Raw genomic sequence first — 14,103 nt, forward strand, 5'->3', positions numbered from 1 at the left:
ATTGTTGCAAAATAAAAACAGTCAAACCTGGTAGAAACGTAACGAAAGCTTTATTCACTAGCATGGCTTTAGTGCAGGCTGTTATAATTTAGCGCTATAGTTTAACTCCCAATTGCTATTTCATTTAATTTGGTGCCCAACAATGCTGGGCTGGAAATCTTTCTTTGTACATACACCAGTAAATGTTTTCAGTACATAAGCTCTTCATTATGTTAATTAACTCTGCTGCAGTTCAATTCTGTAAAAAATGTGTAGGCGTGCTTCACTAAACCCAATATTGTGTTCATCAGTATCAGAACTATTGGAAGCGGATAATCATTGTGGGTGTAATGCGGCAGCCAGAGAAAAGCTGAAGCTGATCTAAATAATGTGTTTTGTTCAAGGATCAGAAGATTTTTTTTGTGGATTGAACAGCGTATTTAAATGCATGATACAATTGAAACAAGCGAATGCTTTCCTTGACGGCACATTAAATAATTAAATATCGTAGGTTCCTCTATCGCTACTGATGCATAATGGTAAATTCACCCAAGTGATGTAATGAGATAAAAACCAAGTGTGTGTAGCTAGCCAGGTCGTGAAGCTGTGAGAAGAAAAAAATATAAAGAAGTATTATTTCATTTCACCAAAATCTTGAAGTTATTTGCTAGTTTTCTGTAAGAGGGCTTTTCATCCGTGTATTCCAAAAAACCTGCTGCTAATCAAATTCGATTACTTCGGCAGTATAAGAGCCGAGTGAACAAATACATTACCACAAAAAAAATCTAGGACCCTACCCGTTGCATTTGGTATGTGAACCAAACTTGCAAAAATTAGACCAAACAAAGAAACGTGTTCACCGAGAGCACCGAATGCAGTTCGGAGCTTTTGGCCGAGCGCACCGAGTGCGAGGCAAATTGATAATTGATGTCCTTATGAAAAATAGGTTTATAAAAAGTTCTATAATCCTCAATAAATAGTAATTAGTTAGTGAAATGATTAATCAATAATTCGTGCGTATTAAACACAGTTATAATATTACAATAGTCTCTACAATATTATCTATTTTCAACATCAATTAGAGGCTCAACAACTTAAATAATTACCAAAATCATAAAAATGTAAATGATAAAAATAAAAATAAATACTTTCTAAATTTTGTGCCCACCTTTTGCTAAAACTAGGATATTGAAATCATAAGCAATGTTTTATCAACAAAATTAAAAAAAGCTACAGCGCTTCAAATTGTCGAATTCAAAATGGCTATAATACTAACTGAATATTTAGTGAACGGTTCTCATTTATTTAAAATATTCAAAATGTTTGAAATATGTTATGTTTTCTTCTTATCGAAAATGTTACTCAAATTTAAAGTTTATAAGGCATTTTAGACCTTTCGCTCATATAAATAAAAAAAAACAACTTGTTTTGTAACTGTAATGTAAGGATTTAATCTCGTTGAAATCGATATGTCTTAACGTAATTAGCTTACGTTTGTATCAAAGTTTGAAATTTTTAAAATAATCTACACTGCTTGGTCGCATGGACAACAATACAATACAAATGTTACTTGGGAACATTTTAAGGCATCTAACGCTTATCCAACGTAACGCAGAGGGCTGATCCATACTTTTACTAATAGTTCAAACATTAAACATTAAATATTGAGCTAAGTATGTTCTATTCTTACGGCTTTAGAAGAAAATTTGAAGCTGTAAAAGCCATAAGAAACTACAAATAGGGGGTTTACGGTACAAAACTACAAGCGAAACTAGTCACAGTTTTTCAGCCTTAGACTATTTTAGTCTGACAATTTTTTAAAGCAAACTCCGATTCGTGGCAGACTCAGTCAGGTTAGGTAATGAATGATATAGGATAGGATAATAACTGATCAATATAGGATAAAAAACGGATTGGGTGGATACTTTAAATTTATTTAAAGTTTTAAAAATACAATTCAATCAGAAAAATTAGAACAAAATGATTTTTAGATGCATCTTTGCTGGTACACAAATGGTGCAATCCTATATGGCGGAACGTAACTGTCCAATGAATACAACCACGGATGATGAATGTCGTTCTATTTGAAAACGTGTTTCACCCAAGCAATCTTAAAATGGCAACTCGATGAGATTGTTCAATAAAAATGTAATTTGATGTGAGCGAGCAAAACATCTCCCTCTCCACAGGATTATCGAAATGACGGATAATCAGATTGCGTACATCTATTGCATTACCTAGCATTAATACACAAAATATACACGCAAAAAAAAAAAAAAATAACAGAACAAATAGACAAACAGTTTCGTCGCCGAATGCACCGATTGCACTGTTTGCTGTTCGGAGCTTTTGACGATTGTGTGCATAAGGAGCAGCGGGTTTGCAAATGCAAACCCGAAGAGCATCCTGGCGTGATCGAGTCGTCGCATTCGGGTCGTTCGGGATATGCACACTCGTCGGCCGTTGTGCGTAGCCGTGGCAGCAGCCGTGCAAATGATGACGAACTGCTGATACGTCTGCCATTGGTAGCCAAACCGCCATACGGGAGCGTACGCGAGCGGATGTGGGTTCAGTGTCGCATCGATGCGAATCGAAGCAACAGTTGGTTAGGCGTCCAGGCTCGGACGCAGTGGTCGTATTAAGTGTGCAGTTTGTTCGTGCAACGATGGAGCTGGTGCTGATCGTTCACTGTCTGTGCATGCTGCTGATCGTCATCGTGTTTATTACCAGTGGCAAGTAACGCTTTCACTTTACGAAACGGATTATTCAGTTTGTTGTTTCACAGTACAGCTTTTTGCTATAGTATTTTACAATTAAAGCATGATAATATCCCTTACAAAACAGTCTAGTTGAACAAACATATTAGACATTTCGGAATGAAAAGTTGCTGTTGCTTCGTTTTTATTCTGACGGGATTGATCAGTTGTTGCCCAACAATTACATTTTCGAAATGCCTTAATAGGGTAAACGCATTGACATTGTGTGCAGTGGACAAAGATTATTTTGTACTGACGTTAAATATTAAACAAATCTTATCTGTAGTATCTGTATTATTGAATTATTTTTTTGACTAGAAAAACAAAAGATTAATTTAGACATTTGTGACATTTTTCGAGGTGTAAAAAAATTTAATTGAGAGTTGAAAAAATAGAATATTTTGTTAGATGTTGTTTAATCATACCGGTAGGCTTAGGATTCCAGAACCAAAATCTTCAAAATTTTAATCATTAATCATTTAATTATAATGATTAATTTAATTTTAAGTACCACTATGAATTACATTAAAAATTATGCTTAAATCGTTGCACGATGAAAGGTAAAGAAAACAGACATGATTAATTTTACCATAGTTAGGGTAAATGTACCAATAGTGGTGCAATTTGTAGAGGTACCGATGTGTTTTAATGGATTTAAAGTGTCAGGAAGGACAATTTCTGAATATTTTAACACATAGCAATTGGAATATGTTTTATCTTCGCAATCGCAACCATTTTTACCATGAAACACATCACATTTACGAAAAAATACATATTTTTGTGATTGCTTCGTTGTACCTATAATGGTGGTATGGTTCCTATAGTCGTCGTATTGTGTTCCTATAGTGGTGGTAAACAAGGATGCCTCAAAACAGTGTATAATATCAATGTAACTTAGTTTTGAAGATGTTTTCGTGTGAATAGCAACGATTACTGCCATAATATTGGTTTCTTGCGTAATTTGATCATAAAAAAATGTATAAATTTGATTGATGAAACTATTCACTAAAGTACTGCATCACACCTGTCATCAACCAACACCCGGAAGAGTGTGCTTGATTTGAAGTCAATTTTTCATTCAGGCAGATAAGCAAATTTTGGCCTGTTTTTGGTTAATTACCAACATAAAACTCATTTCTGTTACTTATTTTAGTGAAAACAGTACGACATGTCAAAAATTTCCTCGAAAAAATCTAAAATGACCTGTATTTATTGATTTTATAACTATAACCACTATAGGAACATGCCTGTTTTGTGAACCTATAATGGCACTATGGTAAAAAACACTTAAAAATGCATAAATATGGTCAAAATGCCAATAATTTTAGTAAAACAATAACATTCCATAACAGTCATGTTGAAAAACTAGTAATTGCGTGGGTATGTGATCATTTAGAACGTTAACAGAAATATGAGTTTCGTTATGAAATCCTAAGGATTTTGGAAAAATGTTGACACATTTCACAAAATAATGGATTTTTCGGTCACTAAGTAACAGAATGGCCCCATTTAACTTTAAAACCCTTTGTAAAAGGCTAAAGAACATTTCACACTAACGTAAATAACTTAAATACTTTTAATTTGCCCTATGAACCGCATTTTAGAGCAATAGCACCACTATTGGTACTACCACCACTATGGGTACATTTACCCTATAGCAAAAAATTAAAAAAACAGTAAAACATGGTAGAAACGTAACGTTAATTTAACGCTGCTGTTTAATTCCCAATTGCTGTTTCATTTAAAATAATGCCACCGAATGGTTCCCAACAATGCTGGGCTGGAAATCTATCGTTGTACAATATACCAGTGAATGTTTTCAATACGTGAGCTGTTCATTATGTTAATTAACTCTGTTGCAGTTCAATTGTGTAAAAATTGTGTAGGCTTTCTTCACTAAAGCCAATACTGCATTCGTCAAGATCACAGCTATTGCAAGCGGATCATCATTAAGGGTGTAACGCGGCAGCCAGATAAAAGCTGAAGCTGATTTAAATAATGTGTTTTGTTCAAGGATCAGAAGTTTTTTTTTGCATTGAACAGCGTATTTAAATGCATGATACAATTGAAACAAGCGAATGCTTTCCTTGACGGCACATTAAATACATTAAATATCGTAGGTTCCTCCATCGCTACTGATGCATAATGGTAAATTCTCCCAAGTGATGTTATGAGATAAAAACCAAGTGTGTGTAGCTAGCCAGGTCGTGAAGCTGTGAGAAGAAAAAAATATAAAGAAGTATTATTTTATTTCACCAAAATCTTGAAGTTATTTGCTAGTTTTCTGTAAGAGGGCTTTTCATCCGTGTATTCCAAAAAACCTGCTGCTAATCAAATTCGATTACTTCGGCAGTATAAGAGCCGAGTGAACAAATACATTACCACAAAAAAAAAATCTAGGACCCTACCCGTTGCATTTGGTATGTGAACCAAACTTGCAAAAATTAGACCAAACAAAGAAACGTGTTCACCGAGAGCACCGAATGCAGTTCGGAGCTTTTGGCCGAGCGCACCGAGTGCATATCGGCCAGGCGGATGCATGGAAATGCAAACCCGAAGAGGTTCCTGGCGCGATCGAGTCGTCCCATTCGGGCGTTCGCGATTGCACACGCGTCGGATGTTGTGCGTAGCTTTGGTGACATGTACGGCTGTCATTGGTAGCCAAACCGTCAGCGGATGCGGGTTCAGTTTTGCCTCGATGCAAGCAACTGTTGGTTAGGAGTGTTGGAAGTGTGCTGTTGGTGTTGCTGCGTGCTGCTCCCGGTGCAACGATGAAGTTGGTGCGGACCGTTTACCTGCTGTGTGTGTTGCTGCTCGTGATCGTGATTCTCATCAGTGGAAAGTACTGCCTGCCGTTCGTTCATGCATTGTTGCTGGATGGGGTTTGGTTTACCCGAGTTTTTGTTTTTTTTTTATGGTATTTTTTCTGTTAATTCTTTAACCGAGTCATGTGTTCCAAAATGGTTTTGTTGATTTTATATCAAAATATTTGAATATTTTACATTTCTTTTCGACCTTTCGTTTTTCAGTAATATGAAATTGGCCATGCAGCTTATAAACTTCTCACGGTTTTTTAGTCCTTTCTCTTTGTAAAGAACTCAGTGCAGTGAATAAGGTAGACAAGGCCTCTACTAAAATTAACTAAATTAAACAACTTTCAAACAAATCAAACCATCAGCTTGTGTTTTAGTGTAAGATGGATAAAACATCACTTGTCCTTTTACAAATAGTCAAGACAAGCAAGAGGTCAAAGCAATAAACATTGTGTATACTGGTAGACACTCTTCACTCCACAGGTACAATTTATATAGCCGTTGGGATTAGCTTTTAGATCACTTGAAACAAATAAGAATACAGAATCATCATACTAGAGGACGTTTTAGTGATCGTGTTGAGAATGTAGGCGCCAAAGATTGCTTTTAGAAGATATTTCTAACAAAATACACATCGAAGTATAGAGCAGGAGGTAGGAAATGGGAAATATATTACACCTCAACTATTTGCATTGTTTTGTACTGTAATACATTTAACATATTCTTCACTTTTTCCTACGAAAGTTTTGGTTCTAATGAAGTGGAAAATCGAAGTACTTTAAGGCTCTCGTCAATCCTAAAATGGTCTTAAAATGGCCATAAAAATACGTGCCGCAATGGCTTGCATACTTTTAGGCGCTTAACCTACATTCGTAACGTAGTGTAACGCTGCATTGCACTTCTTCGGACTCAAACCCACTGGTCAATGATTTAAGAAGCGGTGACAAAAAACCAAAATACCTCCAAACGCGTGTAAAATAATTTGACTATTACTTTTTAGTGTGATAAATTCTACATCTTTGCTACTCTCTGCGTTACACATCTTTACGCAGTTTGCCACTGCCAACCTGTTGAACCGTTTTCCGGCAAGTTCGTTTGTCCGCTTCTCAAAGCCCGCGAGACGCAACGCTCCCCTCGAGGTGGGAAAAAAGTCAATTTAAAGCGCGTTAGCGTCCGTCTGGCTCATTGGGCAAGTGTCCCTTTTCCTGATTAGATTTCCCCGTTTTCGTGCGGCAACACTTTGCCACCAGAAACAATGCTTGAGGGTTGAGCTGTAGAAGAGAAAAAAAATGGAGAAGGAAAGAGTAAGAAATGCCTTCCGCTCTACGGAACGGTGGTAGCGGAAATTGGCAATGAGCGATGATCCGGTGGTGGACGCCGGCTGCGAGAGATAGCTTTGTTCCGATTTTGGGTTTTTTTTTTGTTTTGTGTATATAAACTTCAATCCACTCTCACTCGAATCTTAATGTTTCATTGCCCGTTGGTTGTGGTTGCCAGAAACGTTACAAACGAACAAAGAGAGCCATCCGATCCCGAGCAAACTCTATCAAACCCATCGCTTGAAAGTTGCTGGAAGATAGTATCATTAAAATCGTTTGGCTTGTACCTAGGCTTATGTGCAACGGGAATGGAAGGCTGAAGGAACGCAGATACCTTCCCGACGACGAGCATTAAATCAATGCAGTGTAGGCAATGGAGGCAGGGACTCGGTAATGTGATGTGCGCTTTCATTGTCCGTAGCGCCGTGCACATGAGCGATCGGCTGCAGGTGGGCAGCTTCACTTGTTGTTCACCAGAATAACATTTGTGTGACCTTTTGCCGCATTGCATAGCAATTGCAATTGTTGTTTGCATAACGTTCAACGGGAACAGTTAAGCCTTCCAAGCGGATCAGGAATGTGCAAGGCAAGCATTTCCATTATTATTTAGCCCAACAGCATGAATACCGGGTAAAGTGACCGCTAGCATTTCTTCTGCATTTTGCATTTTATTTTATTGCCTTTTCCCCGTCACCCAACGACCCATCTATACATGAAAAAAAGAAAAAGAAAGGCAACAACTATTCTTAGACGCACACCCACCTACCAGCATCGAAAGCAATATGCACTATTAATTGGCTCTAATGGAGCAACAACTGTTTGCTGGTAATTAATTGAATACAATCAACTGGACAGCAAGCTACCATGAGGGGGCAGCATGTCCAGGGCCTTGGTGCACTGTGGCAATCACAGATAGCCAGCGGCTGTATTTCAATTAGAATGCATAATCGCTCCACTGAGTTTCTTATTAAATTGTGCCGAGAGCGGTACGATTGTTATTACCTGCTAATTCGCTATTCTTCTCTTACTCCGGGCCGATCATCCAATTTTAAACCTACAGCCTGTTCCTTTGCTCAACCCAAACTTTCAAGGATGGACGGGAGCCTTGGATCGAACAATGATTGCGTGTGGTTTTGCTGGTCCGAGCGTAAATGGAGCGGTGATTTATTGTGAGTGCAAGATGAAATGAAATATTATGGTCGATTTGCCCTCCTGGGTCACAATACACCAGCTGTCGCTTGTGGAAAGTTTGCAGATCACGGTACGTGGCAGTCAAGCTCATCTGAGGTCGTACATTTGTTTGAAAAACCCTCGTACACTAATCAGCAGAGTGCGTATGGTGGCACCCACGCTCAAACAGTAACGCGTGTGCCATAATGAGCGCCTAAATGTTTGCTACGTTCGCAGCAGTGCTACTAAGAAACGTTTGCCGCTCGAGTATGCAATTTTGCGACGGCAAGGGTTGTCTTATTGTGGCTGCGGCAGGATGCAAAACAATATGTTGCTCCATCGATCGTCTCCACTGCAGCTATAATTGACGAAAATTAGTAATAATTATGCTGATTAGCGGTATTTGCTAAGGTAATCCCACACGCCCAATTAATTATACTTAGTGTTACAACCTTGATGTCACTTGCAAGTTTGCAATCTTGCTGCACAAACTGGCAGCTTTCGCACTGTTGGGAAGTATTGAACTGTTCATTCAAGAAGTAATAGGTCGAGTGACGTGGCCTCATCACTTAAGGTAATCCTATAACTTTAATTTAGCAATCAATAACACATAAAACAAAACCAAACAATCACAACAGGATAATACAAACAGGCACAGTAAAGTAATAATGGTTGACAAAAATGTGTCGCCAGTCCAAACTATCCCATTGAGCGTTAAATTTCAGAGGTTTGGTAGTTATGGGTTCATTTTCAATGCAAGCTCTTTTAGCCAGTTTAGTTGGCGAAAGTTCTAGCGGGCACATTGATGTTCATTCTTGCTAGCTCAAAGGCTCTATAAACATAACTAAAAGACAAATATCTTGCTAGTAGGTCAGGCGCGTCAATCACACCTATTAGTAGCTTAGATATACTCCTAAGTAGTGCTTTCGAGGCCACAAGGCGAAAACAAACAAGCTCGTAAAACTATCGCGCACCAATAAAAACTAAAAACTACTACCGCATCGCGCACCACTTTCGAGCAGTTCCATCGAGCTCCTAACCGTGGTGGAACACGGTACGTGCGGGTATGTGGTGTTCGATGGTTCAAGTGCGTATCGTGTGCTTGCTCATTTGCTGTTTTACGAGCGATTATCACTTCATGTGTGTGTGCGAGTGAGTTGTAGAGCGAAGTGTTACTCACGATAATAAGTGCAATTTTACTGCACAATTTTATGTTCCGGTTCGTCTCTTGAGCCACTCACTCAAAAAAAAAAGAAGAAGAAAAAAACAATTCGCTGCCCGTTGCTCGGTTGTTTACGTTTTGCTGGTGGTTTTGCAACGCACTGATTGCGCATAGATTGTTTGTTTGCTTTTCTGCAGACTCAGGCTTAATGCAAGGTTGCTGCAGGATGCTGTGAATAGCGCCTAAAGATATGCAAAGAAAGCATTTTATCGTTTTGTGTGTTTTTATGGGTAAACTTTTATTACAAAGACCGTCTCGTATTGCAATCGGGTTAATATTGGTCTTTTTTGCATTTTTACTATCCCGACGAGGAGTTCCGTTTTACGAGACAAGAAGAATAAAATCTTGTTCGTTGATATTTAAAAAACCAGTAAACATGTGTCTCGAAATCGCATACCTTTAGGCGCTAGCTGGCAGTGCCAAAAAACGTAACATGCTTTGAAAAAAAAAAAAAAAACGCACGCTGCATCTCGTGCATGAGAATTGTTCTGACTACTCTATTTTAATGTTCCCCTTTCCCATCTTCGCCCTCCGACCCCACAGTCCCTACAAGCGAAACTAACGTTCAGCTCCAAAGAGATTGTCGCGTTATCGTGCGCCTGGTGCAAGGCGTCCTACCACAACAAGGAAGCGTGCTTCAACCCGGAACGTATCGGGGAAGAGTGTACGCTTGGCACGCACCGGAGCATTGTAGTGCCACCGTCCTGGATCGTGAAGCTGCCACGCAAGGGTAACTTCAAGTCGTCGCTCCGCAAAACGCCCCAGAAGAAGAAGTCGAAGGCGGGCAAGAAGGTGTCGATACCGCGCGAGCCGCGCACGTTCGTCATCAAGCCGATCCCGACCGCCAACCTCACGCCGGTGCTCGTGTTCATCAACCCGAAGTCGGGCGGCAACCAGGGCGCGAAGCTGCTGCAAAAATTCCAGTGGCTGCTCAACCCGCGCCAGGTGTTCGACCTCACGCAGGGCGGGCCGCGCATGGGGTGAGTGCGTCGAAGCGATTACGTTTCTCGAGTGATAAGCACAAAATTAATGCTGTTTTTTTCTCTCCCGTCACAGGCTTGAGCTGTTCCGCAAAGTACCACAGCTGCGTATACTCGCGTGCGGCGGTGACGGTACCGTCGGCTGGGTGCTGTCCGTGCTCGATCAGATTAACTTTGTGCCGCCACCGGCGGTCGGTGTGCTGCCGCTCGGTACCGGCAACGATCTTGCCCGTGCCCTTGGTTGGGGTGGTGTAAGTATACAATTGAATGATGCTGTTGTTTTTTTAAAGATCTACTGTTATATTGCACTTTAATGTGTTACATTTGAACACTCCAACAAGTATCTTGAAGAACAGAGGTATTACAGGTTCCCATAATTTTCGGGCTCGTCTCACGATTCATTCATCGTATCCCATAGATTTACGGTTCGTTCCCATAATGTATTAGTATCGTCCTATTGGATATCAATAAAATTAAACCAATAGAATCATAAAAAACGCCCAAAAAATCGTGGGACCGCACTAGACAAAATATGGGAAGCAACCAAACAATAATGAGAACCAACCGATACATCGTGGAAAACCTTGTAATATACTATTATACAATGCAACATATCGCATTTTGGAATAAAACGTTACAGACATAGTGCTTCTTTATTTTGCATATATTTAGGCGGTTTTTAAAGAAATTCTTCCTAAGTACTCGCCATGCAATTGACAGCGATTTGCGAGGGCACGCAAGGGCTCGCACGCCATACAAGTTCACAGCCCCAGAGCCCTCGCATTAAAGAGCTTGCGAGCATAGGCATTTTTTTAGCAGTTATAATTATAGCGCCCCGAGAGCAGGTATAACAGTACGATTTATAGCATGCTAAACAAATGAATTTTGACATTTTGTTTTGCAAAAAAAAAATCCACAAAAATAGAACGAACATAAAAAATGGTAATGTTAAGCAGTTTTATTAATATTTATTCGAATTTTCCATGAAACATTAGTATTATTACATTATTTTATACTACTACTATCAACTATCACAATTACAGTTATCAATGAACATGCCTCAAGATAACGAAATGATTTTTTTTACTTTTCTCTTGATTATCTGCAGCCCTGCATTTTTTTTTTCAATCGTATCGTTTCAAAATCAATACACTTTTTACACGATTCAAACAATGGAATCGGATGTTTTGAAACTGAGTCTGTTAGCTGTATTGTGTGGACCAAGCGCCAAATCAAGCGCCATTTGACAAACTAAACTGGCCATTTTGCCCTACTTGACATTAGGATTTTTACTTTATATTTTTTTGTTATCTTTATAACAAGATGCATTTAATTGTCCTGCTTGTAACATTTCCACACATCCCTGCTACATTAGTTAGAGCTCGTGGTAAAGTGGAAATAATTACATAAACCTGCCTTTAAATCCTTTTTTGAAGTATGATGTATTTGTTTTGTTTAAAACTCATTTGTTTAAAAACATTTATTTTAAAAACTCTCGTACACTAATTGGCAGAGTGCGTATGGTGGCACCGACACTCAAACAGTAACGCGTGTGCCATAATGATCGCCTAAATGTTTGCTGCGACATTACTTAAAGCTCTTGGTGAAGTGGTAAAAATTACGTAAATCCGCCTTTAACTCCTTTTTTTTCTTGGTAGTTGTTTAGTAACGGGTTATAACACATATATGATGTTCATATGATACTCCAGCGAACACATGTTGAGTCTTGTCATTTAACCTTCATGTGAAATAGTGTTTAAATAAAAGGTATTCATTGTGCCCCGTATACTCATTCTACCCCTCCTTCCGCTAACCCATGCCGATGAAGTCATGTATTTGATCAAAGTTGTTCTTGACAGGCATTACTAGCTTTACACTATCGTTCAATGGCTAGCAAACCCTGCAGCAAACATGTATCTGTTTTTGGCTACATTTAGGCGCATAGAGAGACTTGCTAGGTGTAACTGTGACTTACAACCGTTATGTACTACCGTTACTCATGGTTTTTGAATGTATCTAACGTCAACAGTCGAATGTGAAGCAATGCTCGATCAAATGAGCAGTAGCTGAAACTCAAACGCAAACAAAGTTCACTAATGAATGATGAAGATAATAATGCTGTTGGCATTTTGCATACATGTAGGCGCCACAATAGTCATCCGACGGTACAACAGCTAGGCATTGCCTTTTTTGATGGTTTTACTAGTTTGAATAATTTTAATCCCTTTCTTGCCCTCCCCCTTTGCGCAGGGCTATACCGACGAGCCGATCGGTAAGATTTTGACCAACATCGGCAACTCCGACACGGTACTGCTCGATCGCTGGAGCCTGAAGGTGGAACCGAACACCTCGGTGCCGAACACGGGCGATGGTAAGGACAATCTGCCACTGAACGTGGTCAACAACTACTTCTCGCTCGGCGTCGACGCCCACATTGCGCTCGAGTTCCATGAGGCGCGCGGTAAGTGTTTTTGCGTGTGCCGCTGCCCCCGGTAGCACAACATTAACACGCTGCATTCCACATTTGTTTCCCCTCCCGGCAGAGGCGCATCCGGAAAAGTTCAACTCGCGGCTGCGAAATAAAATGTTCTATGGCCAGGCCGGCGGCAAGGATCTGCTGAAGCGCAAGTGGAAGGGTTTGGCCGAGTTCGTGACGCTCGAGTGCGACGGCAAGGATCTGACACCGAAGCTCAAGGAGCACAAGGTGCACGCGATAGTATTCCTCAACATTCCAAGGTAAGGGGGTGGGGAAGGGTGTTCGCTGTGGAAGGTTTCTAAACACTCTCTCCTTCATTCGCTCCCGCTCATCAGCTACGGTGGTGGTACGCATCCGTGGAACAAATCCGGTGGCCAGTTTGAGCCGGCCACCGACGATGGCATGATCGAGGTGGTTGGCCTCACCACCTACCAGCTGCCGCTGCTGCAAGCCGGCGGCCACGGTACCTGCATTACCCAGTGCCGCACCGCCCGGATCGTCACGTCCAAGACAATACCGATGCAGGTGGACGGCGAGGCGTGCAAGCTGAACCCATCCAACATCGAGCTGACCCTGCTGAACAAGGCTGTGATGCTGGCCAAAAAGAAACCGGGCCGGGCTAATGTACCGTACGTGTCGCGCACGACGCACCACGGCTCCACGGCACCGCCAACTGCTCACTAACGTCTCCCATCTCTCGTCCCAAAACCCTGCAGGCAGGAAAAGCTGGAATCGCTCCACATGAGCCTGATGAAGATCATGATGGCGGACTACGAGCAGCACCATTACGACAAGGAGCTGCTGAAGCAGTCGGCAGTCAACCTGGGCAGCCTGGAGGTGCCGGTCACCGACCTGGAGCAGGTGCGCGTCCTCATCAACAAGTACTGCGGCGAGCAGCCGGACAGCCCGAAGCTGTCCCCGGACTGGTGCTTCATCGACTGTAAGTCCCTTTCAAAACTGCACCTGGAACCGTGCTCGCCACGTCCCGCACCGCATACTAATCCTCGACACTTATCGCCCCCTCCCCTCCTCCCGGACCCGCTTTGCAGCCTGCACCGCCGAGCGGTTCTTCCGCGTCGACCGGGCCCAGGAGAATCTGCACTTCATCACCGACATCGCGAACGACTGCGTGTTCGTGCTGGACCAGGAGAGCCCGACCCTGCCCCAGACGCCCGAGGACGAGCATCGGCGGCTCGGGGCCCACGGTACGCCCGTCGCCGGCAGCCTCGAGTCGGGCGACGGTGGCGCCCCCTGCTCACCGCAGGCCGGCAAACTGCTCGACCGTTCGCTGTCTGGGCCGCCCGCCGCCACCGCCAGTGACATTCCATCGCGCAAGGGTATGCATTCTCGCACTCGCTCTCACTGTTTCTCTTTGTATCTTTCTTCAA

General features: G+C 41.5%; 1 protein-coding gene across 10 annotated transcripts in view; it reads left to right on the forward strand.

The window, feature by feature from the left end:
• Positions 1–14,103, forward strand: part of LOC1271726 (eye-specific diacylglycerol kinase) — a 129,008-nt gene that overhangs the window by 105,429 nt on the left and 9,476 nt on the right. For all 10 annotated transcript variants that reach the window (XM_061649625.1, XM_061649373.1, XM_061649499.1 and 7 more), the window contains 7 exons: positions 9,803–10,239; positions 10,316–10,490; positions 12,490–12,700; positions 12,783–12,975; positions 13,051–13,344; positions 13,432–13,655; positions 13,765–14,052. In XM_061649625.1, coding sequence (XP_061505609.1) covers positions 9,803–10,239; positions 10,316–10,490; positions 12,490–12,700; positions 12,783–12,975; positions 13,051–13,344; positions 13,432–13,655; positions 13,765–14,052 — 1,822 coding nt within the window. The remainder of the gene's footprint in view (positions 1–9,802; positions 10,240–10,315; positions 10,491–12,489; positions 12,701–12,782; positions 12,976–13,050; positions 13,345–13,431; positions 13,656–13,764; positions 14,053–14,103) is intronic.

This window comes from Anopheles gambiae, chromosome X (assembly GCF_943734735.2).
Source record: "Anopheles gambiae chromosome X, idAnoGambNW_F1_1, whole genome shotgun sequence".
Taxonomy (NCBI): Eukaryota; Metazoa; Arthropoda; class Insecta; order Diptera; family Culicidae; genus Anopheles; species Anopheles gambiae.